The sequence below is a fragment of the Gorilla gorilla genome, chromosome 1 (assembly GCF_029281585.2).
Source record: "Gorilla gorilla gorilla isolate KB3781 chromosome 1, NHGRI_mGorGor1-v2.1_pri, whole genome shotgun sequence".
Lineage (NCBI taxonomy): Eukaryota > Metazoa > Chordata > Mammalia > Primates > Hominidae > Gorilla > Gorilla gorilla.
This window is the reverse complement of record NC_073224.2, coordinates 214483028-214500308: the sequence shown is the minus strand read 5'-3', so window position 1 is coordinate 214500308 and position 17281 is coordinate 214483028. Positions and strand designations below refer to the sequence as shown.

Genomic DNA, 17281 nt, shown 5'->3' with positions numbered 1-17281 from the left:
GAGACAGGGTTTCACCATATGGGCCAGGCTGGTCTCGAACTCCTGACCTCAGGTGATCTGCCCGCCTTGGCCTCCCAAAGTGTTTGGGATTACAGGCATGAGCCACCACGCCCAGTCCCTGCTCTACTCTTTGTTTTTTTTTTTGTTGTTGTTGTTTTTGTTTGGTTTTTTGAGATGAAGTCTTGCTCTGTTGCCCAGGCTGGAGTGTAATGGCCTCCCAAGTAGCTGGGATTACAGACGTGTGCCACCACACCCGGCTAGTTTTTATAATTTTAGTAGAGATGGGGTTTTGCCATGTTGGCCAGGCTGGTCTTCAACTCCTAACCTCAGGTGATTCTCCAGCCTTGGCCTCCCAAAGTGCCAGGATTACAGGTGTGAGCTACCTCCCCCAGCCCCTTGCTTCTCTTTTTAGGCTCCAGGGCAATGCAATGTTAAGCCCAAGCTCAGTCTGCTCTAGTGTGTGCACACGCAACGGCACCCACTGTGCCCTCACTTGGATGACCCTCCTTTGTCCCACAGGTAATTCCTACTGAGCCTTCAAGACCTGGCTGGGCAGTCACCTCCCTCCAGAAGCCTCCCCTGACACCATCGTCTCCCCTGCCTGGGTTGTGGACCCTCCTCTGAGCTTCCGTATAAAGTGAGTTTCTGAGGACATTTTGTACCTACGTTAGTAGCACGGTGCAGGGGTAAAGAACACGGACCCTAGAGTCAATCTACAGGGTTGGAATAGTGGCTGCTACACCTACTGGGTTATATGACAAATGACTCAACCCCACTGTAAAATGGGGCCATGATGCATAATGGTTAAGTGTAAGGAAACTAAATCCAGGGTGGCTAAATTTAAATATGCTGTGCTATTGCTAGCCGAGTGACCTTGGGCAAATTACTCAACATCCATATGCCTAGTTTCCTCATATGAAAAACGAAGATCATAATAGTACCCACCTCATTGGGTTATTGTGAGGGTTCAATGTAAAGCATTTAGAATAGTGCCTGGTACATAGTAAGTGCTCACAAATATCAGCTCTAATCATCATGTGTCTGGATCCCACATTGGATGTCATACATGGTTGAATGAATGGAATGCATTGAATTGTATTGGATTGAAATGAATTAAAGTAAATTGAAATGAATTAAAATTGTGCCAGCTCTTGTTTGTCTGTCACTGAAGGCTCCTCTCTGGGCCAGCACCTTAAATGGTATAAGGGCTTCCCTCCCTAAGTCCTACTTGTCACTGCCATGGCCCCCAGGATGACTTCTCTTTGCTTCCAGTTAACTAGCCGTTCATATCAACCTAGGAACAAGCAAGCACTCAACCAGGCTCAAGCTTCAACTTTGTCTCAGGGACATTCTTCAAGGAGGCCCCGTCCATTATCAACAACCTATCAGCCCACTGAGATGCCTGAAACTCATTTCAATATTTTTAAAAAAGCAAAGTCACACCATTGTGGACATCTGTCTTATTTACAGTTGTCTCATCACAGTCTGGGAATATTTTTAGCTGAATATAAAATAACCATCATCCTACCCTCCCCTTCAGCCATACCTTCTGGTTCTGGATTTACAGACAGCATGCAGACTTCCCAGCCCCTAAGTGAGAAGAAAGCTGGGGTCGGTGGGGGTGGGGGTGGGGGGTAGCAACAGGCTGAAGCTTCCAAAACAAAACTAGTATAGATATGAGCAAGAGAGCTGGGCACAGTGCTTCACGCCTGTAATTCCAGCACTTTGGGAGACTGAGGCTGGAGGATCGCTTGTGTCCAGGAGTTTGAGACCAGTCTGGGAAACACAGGGAGACCCACATCTCTACCAAAAAAAAAAAAAAAAATAGCCAGGCATGGTGGTGCCCTCCTGTGGTCCCAGCTTCTTGGGAGGCTGAGGTGGGAAGATTGCTTGAGCCCAGGAGGTCAAGGCTGCAGTGAACCATGATCATGCCACTGCACTTCAGCCTGGGCAACAGAGTGAGACCCTGTCTCAAAAAGAAAGAAGAAATGAGCCAGAGGCCACAAAAAGGAAACAAAACCCGAAAACCCAACAACATGAAATTGCTTGCATAAGATAGCTGCACTTGTATCCCCTAAATCTATAAAAATAAAAAAATTCCTTGCCACTAAGGAGAGAGAAGGGGAAGCAGAGAAGCAGAGAATTATGAAGACCATTTGGCAGAGGGAATTTGAGGAACACCAAAGAGGACGCCTCTCACTGCGCTGAAAAATCAAGGCAGGCTTCACAGAAGAGGGCATGCCCAGGCTGCTTCTAAAGGAAAGCTTACATTGTTGGCTGAATTTCGGTGCAATCTACGGAAGAAGATGGGGGAATCTTTTTCCTTGGGATTTTGTAGAAAGGAACATCTGTGCCCCTGGAGAACCATAGGCCTCCCCCGCCCCTGCCCCTGCTATTTGCTCCTGTGACCACTTTTCCAGTGAACTCTCACCTTGATAGGACGCCACGAGCCCCTTTTGATCCTCTAAGGAAGCGTCGTAGTGGGTAAAAAAATAGAAGAGGAGAATGAGAGCTGCTTCCAGTGTTAGGGCGCAGAGGGGCAGGCAGCACCGGACAGACCGCGGGTACTTAGAGCTCATCCTGTGTCCGTCTCTGTGCAGGGGTTCCACCAGCACCAGGCATCACCCCTCTCTCCAACACCTACTTGAGGGCTTGAGGGAGCGATAGGGGAGACACCCGCCAAAGGCCTTATCTCAGGCTGCAAGGCTGGCTGTGCTGGCCTGTCTATGGAGTTAACACGGAAGCAGAGGGACTATGATGGGGAGGGGAGGAAATGTATGTTTTCCAATATTGTCATTCATTCAACAAGTTGCTGTGTTCCTGTTACAGGTTCCTGCTGTGCTCAGTTTGAAAGAGGGCATTCTATGCCTTTGACACCCAAACATAATCCTTCTCTACTCTGTACTTCAGTCATCTTCAGCATATCCTTGTAAGGAAAGCAAGGAACGGATCAATACTCCTATTTTATGAATAAGGAAACTGAAGCTCAGAAGAGGCTTTCTTTTTAAAACCTTACTACATGACAGAGAGGGCACCCAGTGAGCTCTTAACAACAATGTATTGAATGAGAATGAATGAAAGCAAAGAATGGAGCTGAGCCCTGGGAAGGATACAGATAGGACCCACGTAGAATTGACTCCTCATAGTTACACAGTTGAAATTACTTAACATTTGAATTTGTATTTAAATCTGTGTGTTTCTAAGCATTTTAAGGGGGGGTGGCAGAAGAGAAAGGAGATGTGGGTTTGGCTCTAGTAAAAACCTGGAGGGGATCCTGATCCAGCCTTAGGGTGCAGTTGCTCTACCTCTAGTCACCTCCTCACAGGGCAGCCCAGGACTCTGCCTGGGGCACTACAGTGCATTTGAGGAAGGCCACCAGCCTCAGCATCCCCATCCCTCAGTACTGGACAGTCCAGTCCCCTGGCATGAGCTTTAGGGGGCTTGGGACTTAGTTCTAACCCTGCAGCCAACTTCCCCTGTGCTCCCATCCATGTGCCTGGCAGAAGGTCTGGTACATGGTAAGTGTCAAGGAAGGAAGGAAGAGAGAGAGGGATGTAGGGAGGGAGGAAGGGATGAAAGAGGAAGAAAAGAAGGAAGGAATTGGAGTTTCCTCATTTTCTACAATGGTCCCAGCCACTGGCCACTGAGTGTAAACCGAATGTGTGGAGCCCCAGAGAATAAAGCCAGGGCCAGGAGCTGCAGGGAGGTGGAAGATGGAAAGTGGATACTTTATTGACCATTACAGTTGTCCACTGAAATACTCATGAGGTAGTGAGCACCCTGTCACTAGAGGAATGCAGAAATGTCTCGAAAACAATTCCTATGTAGATCAGAGGAGATTTTAATCACCCAGTCGAATCCTGTCATTTTGTTTTTAGACCTAGAAACCAAGACCCAGAGAGGTCATACCTAAGGTCATCTAGTCACTCGGCATCGGTCACTTCTTGCTCAGTGCAGCTTTATTTACAGAAGGAAAAAACTGAGACTAACCTAAATGTCCAGTAGCAGGGGGCTGGTTAAGAAAACTACAGGACATGAAACTTGCTACCAATATGATGGTTCTGAACATATGCAGGAAAAGCAAGACGAAAACGCTTTTATCAAAACTGACACAGAGGATAGACTGTTTAGTGAAAAAGCAAGTTATATAACAGCATGTACAATATATTCCCACTCTTATAAAATAATATGTTAGCACACGCATAGAAAAAAGTTGGCTGCAAACCACTAAAACATTGGTTAATTTTGCTTTATACATTTTCAGAGCTAACTGTTATTAAGTACTTGCTAGGCACCATTCTAAGCACTTTACATATATGAACTTAGTTCGTGACACTGGGATGGGTACTATTAGGCTTTTATTACAAATGAGTAAACTGAGGCACAGAAAAACTAAGTGACTTGCTGAAGGTCACAGGGCTAGTAAGTAGTAGAGCTGGGATGTAAACCCAGGCAGCCTAACTTCAGGACCTGGGTGTTTGACCACTTAAATGTAGCCTAGATCAGGGGTCCCCAACCTTTTTGGCACCAGGGACGGGTTTTGTAGAAGACAATTTTTCCATGGACCGGGGTGAGGTTGGAGGGATGGTTTGGGGATGAAACTGTTCCACCTCAGATCATCAGGCATTAGTTAGATTCTCCTAAGGAGCACGTAACCTAGATCCCTCTCATGCGCGGTTCCCAATAGGGTTTGTGCCCCTATGAGAATCTAATGCCGCTGCTGATCTGACAGGAGGCGGAGCTCAGGCGGTAGTGCTCGCTGGCCTACCCCTCATGCTGTGCGGTCAGGTTCCTAACGGGCCACAGCCTGGGGGTTGGGGACCCCAGCCTAGATTACTTCTAAGTCTTCTTCCAATTCTAAAAGTCTAGGAACATGGGCTTCTAAGCCCTCTGCTACCCCAACAGCAATTAAGGGGGAGGGTACCCCAATCCCCAGAGGTCAGAAGTCTCCATTCCTCTCACAATTGCCTCCTGGTTCTGATCTTTGCTCTATTTCTGGCAGTCAGTACTTCTTATAAACTGGGTTTCCTGAGAAGGAACTCCCCTGAGCAGTGGGAGAAAGGGATGTGACCCCTGCTAACCTGGGCCCAGTACAAGCTCTGTAAACCAGGCAGCCAACTGCACCTACCTGCCCGAGGGCACCAGATGTCAGCAAGATGAACACTAAAGATTTCCAGGCAATGCCAACCCCAGACCTGACGGGCATGTTTACCAGCTGGCAAACGGCGTGGGTGGTGGTTGGTTCCAAGGCACTCCAAATCCCTGTGCGTCCTGATCCTGCCCCAGTAAGGAAGCAGCAGGGACTGACTGCTTGACAAGAGGATCCCGCTCCTCGCAGAACAGAAATGCTTTCATTAAAAAAGGGAGGTATCCCTGCAGTTGGCCTCTCCCGACAGATTTGTCCAAAGCAGAGTTTTTGCTCTTCCCCTCTGACTCTTATAAAAGGCCCCATTTTCTGACTACATTTCCTGATATTCTGTCTTTAAATCTTCAAGGCAGGTCACCTGCTACAGAAAGCACAAGGGATCTAGGATAGATAAGTCAAAAACCAAATACAGGAAAATGTTAATTGTTGATTCTAGCTGTGAGATGTATGGCTTTTCACCGTACAAGTCTTTCAACTTTTTTTGGTAGATGTTTGAAATTTTTCATAATAAAATGCTGGGAAAAAAGCACTCTGTGCACCTGCTGTTCTCTCTGTCTGAAACACTCCTCCTACCAGATACAGATGGCCTCCGACGTACGGTGGTTTGACTTAACGCTTTTCAACTTTATGATCGCGTGAAAGCAACACACATGCAGTGGGAGCCGCGCTTAGAGTTCCCATCCCACCACTCCGTCTTTCACTTTCCGTACAGTACTCAGCACATTACATGAGATAGTCAATACTTTATCATAAAATAGGCTTTGTGTTAGATGATTTTGCCCAACTGTAGGCTAATGTAAGTGTTCTAAGCATGTTTAAGGTAGGTGACACTAAGCTATGATGTTCCGTAGGTTAGGTGTATTAAATGCATTTTTGACTTACAATATTTCCTACTTACCATGGCTTTATCAGGACATAACCCCATCGAAAGTCAAGGAACAAGTGTGCTGGCTTGCTCCCCACCTCACCTCCCTGGATCTGTACTCCGCCATCCCCTTCTCAGGGAAGTTTTCCCTGACTGCCCTTTTTTGTTGTGTTTTTTTTTTAGATGAAGTTTTGCTCTTGTTGCCCAGGCTGGACTGCAATGGCACAGTCTCGGCTCACTGCAACCTCCACCTCCCAGGTTCAAGCGATTCTCCCGCCTCAGCCTCCCGAGTAGCTGGGATTATAGGCACGCGATACCACACCCGGCTAGTTTTTGTAGTTTTAGTAGAGACAGGGTTTCACCACATTGGCCTGGCTGGTCTTGAACTCCTGACCTCAAGTGATCCACCTGCCTCGACCTCCCAAAGTGCTGGGATTATAAGTGTGAGCCACTGTGCCTGGCCTCTGATTGCCCTATTTAAAAGGACAGCATCAACTTCCCTTTCTGCTCCCCTTGACAAGGGTTCCTTGTGTTCCCCTTTTAGTTTCCTTCACAGCACTTACTAGCATCTGACGAAGTCTATATTTTTACTTGTGTATTTAGGTTTTTTTTTTAGATGGAGTACTCTGTCACCCAGGCTGGAATGCAGTGGCACGATCTTGGCTCATTGTAACTTCTGCCTTTTAGGTTCAAGCGATTCTCCTTCCTCAGCCTCCCAAGTAGCTGGGACTACAGGTATGAGCCACCACACCTGGCTAATTTTTGTATTTTTAGTAGTGACAGGGTTTCACCATGTTGGCTAGGCTGGTCTCGAACTCCTGACCTCAGGTGACTTGCCCACCTTGGCCTCGCAAAGTACTGGGATTACAGGCGTGAGCCACTGCGTCTGGCCGTGTATTTGTTTATTATCTGCTTTCCCCTATGAGAATCTGAGCAACATGAAGACAGGGACTTTTGACTGCTGTGGTTGCTGTTGTATCCTCAGCACCAGGGAAGTCCATAGTAGGTGCTCAATAAATATTTGTTGGCTGAATAACAGCTACCATTTCTGGAATGCCAAGCATGGAACCAATCATTTTGCATATGTTATTTCATCGGATCTTCCTCTCAAGTCTGTGAGTGTAGGCATCATTACGCTTACAAAAGAGGAAACTGCTGCTCAGAGAGGTGGCGTGAGTACCCAAAGCCACACAGCTAATAAATGGCAGAGGTGGGACCTAACCCAGATCCATCTGACACCATGGCTTGTGTTGCTAATGACTTTGCAATTCTGCCTCCCAAGTTACTAAATCGCCCAGTCTCAATTTCCTTATGAGTCAAGTAAGATGTACTCTGGTCTCCTCACAGGGTTATTACAAACGTGAAAATTTGTCAGCAGGCCTGGCAGCCTGAGTTACGGAAATGAAGCTGAGCAAGTGGTGCTATGACCACGGCGTGCTGGTCTGAGCAGCCAGGCTTCCTGCAGGTGTGGTGAATCAAGCCCAGGGAGCCCACAGCTTTCACGTGTAATCATGACTTTTCTGTAAACACCAGACTCCCTGAGAATACCTGCCATGCCCTCCTACCTGAGTCAAGCTCAGTCATTGGCAGTGACCAATGAGGTAGGAGGTCCTCCGGTCCCTCCCTGGAAATGTGTCCACGCCAAGGGTGTGACCTTGCTCTGGGCACGTTTGGCTAAAGTGCAGCTAAGTCAGTCGTTCATTGATTTAACACACATGAGCTTTGGAGTTAGGCAACCTGGTTCAAATTCTGGCTTTGGAATGAGCTGTGTGACCTTGGGTAAAACAGTCAGTGTCTCTGTGCCTGTTTCCTCATCTGGAAAGGCAGAAAATCAGTGTCAATCTCACTGGGTTGTTGTGAAGATTCAACGAGGCAGTGCATAAAGTGTCAGATGTGTAGAAAGCACTCCATAAACGTTAGCAATTATGATTATCACACAAGCTTGGCAAGTTTACTGTAGAAACTTTGAAAATACAGATGCATAAAGCTAACATAAAATGTCCATTTCAGTCTCTCCAAAAACCAGCACTGTTTTGAGTGTATATCCTTTCAGATGTTTTTCTATTCCTGTCGATTTAGGCCTTGTTTTTCTCCCTACAAAAATGGGATTACACAGCACATACTGTTTGGTAACTTGCTATTTTCATGAACTGTATATCATAAGCAGTTTCCAAGCCAGGAAAATCTTTCTACAACAATATAACATGGTGGTTAAAGAGCCCAGGCTCTGAAAGCAAACTGCCTGAATTTGAATTCCCAACTCTGTTACTATGTGACCTTAGGCAAGTGCCTTAACTCCTCTGTGCCACAGTGTCCTCATCTGTAATATGGTGCCAGTAATCTCTATCTCATAGGATTGTTGTGAGGATTAAAACAAAATGTATCTGATACTTGGAGTGGTGGCTGCCATAGTTAGTGCTGTGTATAATCATCCTCCATGCCACACTGACTTCCATGGTAAGGATATGTGATAAAGTGTTTGGTCAGTCCTCTTCCAAACTAGCCCTGTTCTAAACACTACAGTGAACATCTTCCATTAACATGGTTCTGGCCTGGTGTGGTGTCTCACGCCTGTAACCCCAGCACTTTGGGAGGCCAAGGCAGGTGGATCACCTAAGGTCAGGAGTTTGAGACCAGCCTGGCTAACATGGCAAAACCCCATTTCTACTAAAAACACAAAAATTATCCAGGCGTGGTGGCGTGTGCCTATAGTCTCAGCTACTCTGGAGGCTGAGGCAGGAGAATCACTTGAACCCAGGAGGCGGAGATTGCAGTGAGCTGAGAATGCACCACTGCACTCCAGCCTGGGTGACAGAGCAAGACTCCATCTCAAAAAAAAAAAAAAATAGGTTTCTCTAGGGGATACAGGTACATGTGTTAACAGATGGCCATCAAAATCTTTGGACTTTTCTGTGATTCTTATAGGGCAGGAACAAAGCTCAAGACAGCTAGTGGGCTTGCGGGGATTGAACGGGCTGACAGAGGTGGGAATACCATTTCCTTATATGTGAAACAGGGTTTAATGATCTGGCCTCTAGAGCTGTTCTGGGCTCACCTGAAGCCCAAGTGCAAATCCCTTCATCAGAAAGTCCCAGAAGGAGGGACAAGCCTAAATTCCTATGTAGGCCTTGGTCTTTTGAACGAGGGCAAATTACTTCCCTTCCTTGTTTCACTCATTTGTAAAATGGCCACTGCTGATCTCTGCTTCCTGACTGGTGAAGGTGTGGGGAGCTGGGGCCTTCTGGCAGGAGGCCCACTTCTGTGCCCTTAGAATCCCAAAGGGCCATTTCAGGACTCAGAGGAAAAAGGCTGGCACTTGGCTGGAGCCAAAAGGGCTTGTGCTAGAGTGGGTCATGGAAAAAAGAGCTGGGTCTGGAGGAGTGAAAGAGGAAGAGTATGGAGATGGGCAGTCCTGCTCTGGCCTGTCCTTGGGTCTTGGCAAGAAGGCCATTCCCATCATCTCACCCCAACTCTACCCATCAATAGCTATATACAGGCACTACAGCTTGCTCAGCTTGCGCTTTGAGCTAGATTGCTCTACAACACCTAATATGTGACCTTGTTTCCTCTCAGCCTCAGTTTTCTCATTTGTAAAATGGAGCTAGCATGATCTGCTTCTAAACATAGAACTAGAAGCACCACCTCCAGAGGAGATCTTGGCACAGGGTGGGCTGGTGACTCAACCAAGGACACTGGTGAGTTGCCATGTGAATTGGGATTGGAACTTAGACCTCCAGACCTTCAGATTGTTTGTCAGCCATCACCCTGAGATATTCTCTGCCCTTTCTCTGCTTCCACGTAGTCCTAGAGCTCAACAGTAACTCTCAGCCACACCCTCCATTGCTCCCAGCCACTCTGCACTTTTGCCACAGCATGAGATGCCCTGTCAGGGCCTATTTAATAGTAGGCTAGACAGTGAGCCTCAGAAAGCTGGCATGTGTCCCCAGCGCCTCTCATCTTTTCTTTGGCTTACTCATCTAACCATCCCACTTAGTCTCTGTCCCAGTTAATCTGGAACACTGCAGTCATGGGGATGAGGGATATTCAAGTCTCGGGTTCCCATGGAGGCTGGAGCCAGGACTTTACCATGTACCTGTTCCTGCGCTCCCCAATGCCTTTAAGCTTCCATTTTGATTTGGTTCCCACCTGTATCTTCCTCAGTGAACCAATCTGCCTTGGCAGCTGAAGACTTTTTTCTACTGCTCCACATATAGCATTCTGTTCATATCCTTTCTCAATGATGGGCAGGCCTTGGTGAAACTTTGAGCTCACACAGTTTGTTTTCTTGGCCACCCGGTGCCACTTGATCAATATACTGAAGTAGAGTTAAGGCATGAGAAACAAGTATACTGCTAACAGCAGTTACTTTCTGTTACCTACTGCTTGTCTGGCTCTGAAGGCTCATTGTCCTCCAAGCCTTAAAACAAACCTGAGTGGAAACAGACTCTGAAAGATTTAGTAACTTGTCCAAGCTAGTAAGTGGCCAAGCTAGAATTTCAGCCCTACTCTGAAAAAGCAAGTACTTTGGCCATTTTTCTGAACTGTATCTCTGCAGGGTATAGATTTGATCTCCAAGAAGCTTTTTGCCTAAGTGGATGGATAAGCCTTGCCTAAGAAACCACACACCACAAGCGGCACTGACAGGGATACTGTGTTGGGGCAGAGGCAGGAAGGGGGAAAGATCGGTTGCAGTGGATTTAAGGATAGTGAGAAAAACGGTTTGCTTGCCTGGTGTAGCCTGGAAAAGGAGGGTGGGTCCCCACTGTGACCAGCTCTGGATGCCCTTCGAAACAGAACGGGTTTTCTCTTCCAGGCACTGGGAGATCTTTGAAGGTTTGTGAGCAGAAGAAAGTAACACAGAGTCATGATTGAGGACAACGCATTTGGTGTAAAGTTTCTCCCTGGGGTAGATGTTGATTAAGGGAGGGGTGATTACAGGCCAGAGAGAGTTCTGTGAATCCCAGGACAAAACAAAATGGCATCTACCTCCTGGGAAGTAAGTTTTTTTTTTTTTTTTGAGACAAAGTCTCGCTCTCCTGCCTCAGCCTCTCGAGTAGCTGGGACTACAGGTGCCCGCCACCACGCCCGGCTAATTTTTTGTATTTTTAGTAGAGACGGGGTTTCACCATGTTATCCAGGATGGTCTCCGATCTCCTGACCTCGTGATCTACCCGCCTCGGCCTCCCAAAGTGCTGGGATTACAGGCGTGAGCCACCGCGCCCAGCCCTTCCTGGGAAGTTTTAAAAATGCACTGGAAGACTAACTGCCCCATTGTCGTTGAGGGATTACACTGATAAAGCTACTGGATAGGACATTCTGCAATATTTTCAGAAATATTTATAAAAGCTGCATTCAAACACGTAAAAATGCTTATGTTAAAAACAGTATGACTGCTATTCTAGTATGACCACTATTCTATTTAATAGCAATAGTAGCATTATCATGCATAGGGGAAAATTGGAAAACAAGCAAATACAATAAAATGTCAACTGTATTTGTGTTAATGTGATGATACTCATTGGTGATTTTTCCTTTTCGGCCACTTTCCTACATTTCCCCAGTTTTCTCTAATGATAAACATTCTTTTTATTTCTCTTTAAAAAAAAACACCATGCGGCCTTTTCTAAGTGTTACTTTGCCATACGTACGTGGCAGGGGAGTTATAAGGAGTAAATGAGCAAATACACGCAAATTACCCAGCACGGTGCCTGGCATAAAATCGGCGCTCAATGAGTATGAAGCGTGAAGGTTCGCCGGCCCCGCGTCCCCGCCTTGGAGGAGCCCGGACCCGCCGAGCAGGCTCCCGGTCCGGCACGGCCCGGCCCGGAGGCCGATGCTTCGCGGTAGTGCCCTCGCGGGTCCTGCGGACTCGGCGCCCGCGGGGCCCACAGCGCTGCCCAGCCTGTGGACGTGGAGCCCGGGCCGCACCGCCGCACACGCCCCGGGCATCTCTGCGCTACGTCGCGCGCCCCCAAGGCTCCGCCCCGTGGCGTAACCCGGGGCGGGGCCGCCACCTCCGATTGGCCGGCGCGCTGTCACCACGTCGCGGGAAGCTGGCAGGGTGTGTGTCTGTGTGCGTGTGGGGTTTGCTTTGTCATTCGTACCCCCGGTGCGCGCTGACGCGGCCGGCCTGGCCGAGCTCTCCAGCATCCGCAGAAGGGTCCCCGGCGCTGTTCCTGGGATGCTCCCTTACATAATGACGCGACTGGCTGAAGCGCACGTCAGCGCAGACACCGCACACGCCGCAAACCCGGGCCTTCCGATTTCATACATTGCTAGACGAGAGCCTACAATGCCATGCCGTACGGTATGCTCTAGTAGGGATTACAATACAATGAAACGCAACCCAGTAATAATAAAGCATACCTTCGCAACAAGGCGTAATATAGGATGTTATATTTATAGGGCCTATTTATAAGCCTCTATTTAAATCTTTTCTGATAGGCTCAGCCGCGGACCCAGACACCATAATGATTGGCGCATTCTTCCGTCCTTCAAAGAGGCGGGTTCTAGAGTCAGTTTTGCCTCAGCGGGCCCTGGGATTGGCCGACAGCGGTTTACCGGTGGCTTCGATTGGCCTCCCGGGCCGTCCGTCGGAGCCGGGGAGGCGGGGCAGGCGGCTGGCTGGTGCTGGGCGGGCGGGCCCCGGAATTGTCATTTCTTTGTTTCCGAAGGCGGAGGAGGCTCCGAGCCCCCCCTCCCCGTGCTACCCCCTCCCCCCGGGTGCTGGCTCCATGTCTGTGTGACCGGCCTCAGGGGTAGAGTCCAGGCCCGACGCGGGGCGGGCCAGCGGCGGCGGCAGCTGAGGTGAGAGGCGGCGGCGGCGGCGCGGGCACCTGGCCCCCCAGCGGGAGGATGAAGCGGCGGAACGCCGACTGCAGTAAGCTCCGCCGCCCCCTAAAGCGGAACCGGATCACCGAGGGCATTTACGGCAGGTGAGCGGCTGCACCCCCACTCCGCGGGCGCGGGCCCTGCGGTCCCCCTCCAGCTCCGAGGGGCCTGGCCCCGTTATGTAACCCCGAGTAGGCCGCACGCCCGCGCCGGGGGCTCTCCTGAGGAGCGCTGGCCCCGGAGCCGCTGGCCGGCCCGCCGGGGGTCCGCCCCGGGGGCGCGGGGCGTGGCGAGGGCCGGCCCGGCCGGGCGGGCAGGGCGCGGCGGGCGCTGGCTGAGGGAGCCGCCGCGCCGCCGTTGGAAGCGCCGGGCCCGCCGGGGGGAGGGGCGGAGAGCCCCCCAACCAGCCCGGCGTTCCCCAGCATCCCGGCCGTGCCGCTGGGCCCGGAGGGCCGCTTCCGGGACCCCTGACTGGCCGCCGCTGGCCCCCGAGCCCCCCGGTGGCCTGGGGGTTTGCCGGCCGGAGCCAGGAGGCTCGTGGACCACAGCGCGGGGGGGTGGGGGAGGTTGACAAAGTTGAGAGCCCACTGTGGCCCCTCGTTCCCCCAAGCTGCCAGCAGACTGGCCTGGGGCCATGCTGTCACTTCTTTCACCTTCTGCTTCCCATATGGGATCTCAAACTTGGCACCCAGGGCTGAAGCTGATACCCCCAAATCATGCCCTGTGGCCCTGCTCCAGACTCGGAAGGGTCTGATGACCAGTTTTTCAGCAAATATTGTTTTGACAATTCCAAGCAGATAGCTTGCTTTGAACGTTTTTAAAAAGGGATTTTCTCCAAACTCTTTTTTTTTTTTTCATCCGCAAGAAAAGCAGTGTCCCTTTAAATAGAAATTGAATTCAGTCCACCGGTAGAGAAAGACAACAGGTTCATGGGGCAACTTACTATCATAGCTTCCCCAAGTCGATTTGTGTACGACTGTTATTTTCTGGTTCTTCTCAGAATGTTACTTGTAAATGGTATTTGCCATGATACAGATTTAGGTGGAGAAGTAATTAGTTTACAAAGAAGAATTCTCAGCATGTGGATGTAGGCTTAATTGAGTCCTCATGGTGTTTTACAATTAGCTCCTCTAGCTGTGGGATTTCAAGAAATATGTGAGGTAGCTGATGACACCCAAGTTGTCTTAACATAACTGTACACCTTGCACATGCTCTTGTTTACAGATGTGGAATGATTGCTTTCCACAAGCAGCTGACTGATGTAAACACTGGGGATTTTCTTCAAGTTTAAAAGCATTAAGGAATCAAAGTAAAAATTTCTTGGGTATATTCTTATAAAATGAGCCATAGAGCATAGGAGTAATTCATTCATTCAACAGTTATATATACTATGTGCCAGGAACATTTCTAATTAGTGAAGATAGAGCAGTGAGTAAAACAGACTCGAATCTATGCTGAATGAATCGAACTTGACCATTTTAACTTGAACTGTGAAAGCAAACAATTTTTTCTACACATAGATGGAGGAAAGGTCTCTTCAATTCACGTTACATACACTATACATTCTTGAATTAAAGAAAGTTTTTCCCCTTTGGCTATTGAAAAATATTTGACCAACTTAACATTAATGGTAACATAAAAATAGGAAAGGGATATTAAACCGAGTTGGTAGACTTAGCACAACTGTGGCATTTGAATAGCCGCTATTTACAGTAACATAAGATGATGTACCTCCATTTATAGCAAGAAGATTGAGAGTTCCATATTGTTTACGTGTTTTCTGCTGTATTTCAATTTCTCTGTACTTGAACAAATAGACCCAGTTTACAACCTGCGCCATAATAGCTACTCAGTGTGAATCGATGTGAAGAAGTGAATTCATTGTTTAATGAAGATTTATCATCTTACTGATGGCTTTTGAAATTTGAATTTTCTTACCCTAAAGGTTAATTGTAAATACTCTATGCAAGTTATTCAGAGGTTCATCTGCAAAATTTTAAAAACCAACAGTGCATTAGCCTTAAATCTTCTTATGCTTCTCTGTTTTGCATTCTTTAAGTTAAATGTTAATAAAAGACCTAAATGTATTTCTACCTGTCTTTCCTGGTTGGAGTATCATATATCAAATGAGCGTTTCAACTCACTTATCTGTTTCTTGGTTTATATTATGGAGTATTGGACTGAAGAACAAGATTTTTTTTTTTTTTTTTTTTTTGCCCAATTCTGTTTTTAAAGAGATTTAGAAAAATTTCCTGTTATTTCTAAAGCAAACAGGATGAGTGGACTGGTTATAAACTAGAATGCTTGAGGATTCATGAATATCAAATTTCTGGTGATCATCAAATTTAAGTCTATGCTAAGTTGTTTTTCACACCATCTATTGCCCATTTTGTTTCTCAACAACATGTGGCCAATTTTGGATTCATTAAACAGAGAGCCTTGTTTTTTTTCTGGGGCCGTGTTGACAGTTTTGATAACCACTGTCTACTGTTTCATAGCCAAACCTTTCATGGACTTAACTATTTTCATGTTCTCAGTCTGTACAACTTTCTGAGCCTTGGCATAGGAAGGAGGCAGCTGTGGTGAAAAGCGCACTGGACTGCAGGAATCAGGAGACCCAGGATCAGACTCAAAATCGCAGCTCTGCTGCTTTAGGCAGACAGGGCATCCACAGCTTTGAGCCCCAGTTCTCCCACCTTCAAATGAGTTTTGAGGACTAAAGGAGATATGTACAGTTTGTGAAATGCTTTATAAATCCTAGTGTAGTTTACAGATACTATTTACCATGTTGTTGCTATCACAGTTTAACATGTGTGGTTAATTTTTTAAGGAGGCAGGAAATACTGTAAGATTTGGTGCAACTGTAAACAAAAGTTGAGTAGCCAAAACAAGGGGTCAGTTGCTGTTTGGTCTTGCTTTAAAAAATCCTGTTGTGGACTCACTTTTAAATCATGGGCTGCAGTCCAACAACTGTTACTGAGGTGACTGTCAAATGATATCATTTATTGTGAGTATCATGGCTGTCTTGGAATTCTGTTTCGGGGTGAGATACAAGGAAAATTAATTTTAGACATTATGTTAATGTAATCTGCATTTATACATATAAAACATCACTTGAAAAGTGAAACATGCTATAGAAATATTTTAGTCCAGTTAATAATTAAAAATAGGAGAAAGGAAATAGGAATAGTGATCTTTTCGTCTTACTAGGGGCTAAAGTTCGATGTAGTTTTAAAAAAATCTGACCCAGCCCAGAGCCTGACACAGAGTCGACATTCAGTGTTCAATAAATGTTGAGTGAGTAAATTAATAAATGAATATAAGCTAGTCCATTTCATTCATGAAGTGCCTACGTTGTTCAGGGAATTGTGGAGGATACAGGATAACACATGGCTCATTGTCTTCAAGGAGTTTACAGTCTAGTAGGCCGTAGTAATACCATCTTAAATTTGTACAGTGGTTTAGAGTTTCCAAAGAACTTTAAGTTCTGTTCAAGTAAAAATATTTCTGTTGTGCTAAATTTTAGCTTACTGTTTTAGTGGTTCATCTGACACATTAACAGCTGTATTTTGCTCTGTGCTGTTTTATGATAAAGTAGACAGTTGCCACTATATGAGGGAGTCTTTTCTATCTCAAATGAGATAGATATGAAAGTACTTTAAAAATTATGAGCATAAGTTATTAAGTACCTAACTCATATTTCTAAGGTCCTTTGGTTTTCTGGGCTGGGTTCTCTCCCTGTGTCTGCCTAGATACATGTGCACCAGACACTCCCGATAGTAATATCTCATTGCAGGCAGTGATTTTCCAGGTGAGGTGAGGTTAGGGTACTATGTAGTTTTTAAAAGCCTTAAGGGGATTCTGTATGGTTCACCCCTACCTCTCACCCTGCCATACTTTCCACTCTCTTCCCTCAGAGAATTACTGACTTTATAATACAAAAATGAGGAGATAAGATGTGGTAAGTAGAAGAAGGAGGCAGAAACATTTATGTTTAAAGTGTATATATATTCCAAATCGCTACAGTTAAATGGTTATTTATGCAAGTAAATATAATACGAATTTTAAGTAAGGTATATGTTTTAAGCTTCTGGGAATGATTTTATATCTGTGTTACTGGTGGCTGAAGGAAGTACCCTTTCACTGTGTATTTAAGACTGCTTCCTGTCTTCATGTACTGGATTCTGCTTGTAGTGCTGTGTGAAGCTTAGGCGGTGCAGTATTGTACCTGACTGTCATATTTTTGCAGCTTAATGCCTTAAAACTAGGACTAAGAACTCAGCACTGGTGTATATGTTATTATTTCCCGTTTTTATTTCAGAGAAAAATTCTCTGGTCCTTGGGGCTCCTCAAAAGTGACTTTTTAAAGTGATTAAATTTTGCATTCTTCTCAACTTCCCAATTTCCTTTTTCAGACCCTTGTCTACATCTGATCTCCA

General features: G+C 46.8%; 2 protein-coding genes across 8 annotated transcripts in view; one reads left to right on the top strand and one right to left on the bottom strand.

Annotated features, from left to right (window-relative positions):
* RHD (Rh blood group D antigen) overlaps positions 1-12565 on the bottom strand; it is a 67191-nt gene extending 54626 nt beyond the window's left edge. For 5 of the 6 annotated variants that reach the window (XM_063701593.1, XM_063701595.1, XM_055389132.2 and 2 more), the window contains exon 1: positions 2432-2749. In XM_063701593.1, coding sequence (XP_063557663.1) covers positions 2432-2579 — 148 coding nt within the window. In that variant the 5' untranslated portion in view covers positions 2580-2749. Of the gene's footprint in view, positions 1-2431; positions 2750-11707 lie in introns of those variants that run through there. The other variant, XM_063701591.1, reaches the window with a different exon arrangement.
* A 39-nt stretch (positions 12566-12604) lies between these two features.
* The window catches only part of MACO1 (macoilin 1), a 68731-nt gene continuing 64054 nt past the window's right edge, over positions 12605-17281 (top strand). For both annotated transcript variants that reach the window (XM_031012527.3, XM_031012526.3), the window contains exon 1: positions 12605-12946. In XM_031012527.3, coding sequence (XP_030868387.1) covers positions 12867-12946 — 80 coding nt within the window. In that variant the 5' untranslated portion in view covers positions 12605-12866. The remainder of the gene's footprint in view (positions 12947-17281) is intronic.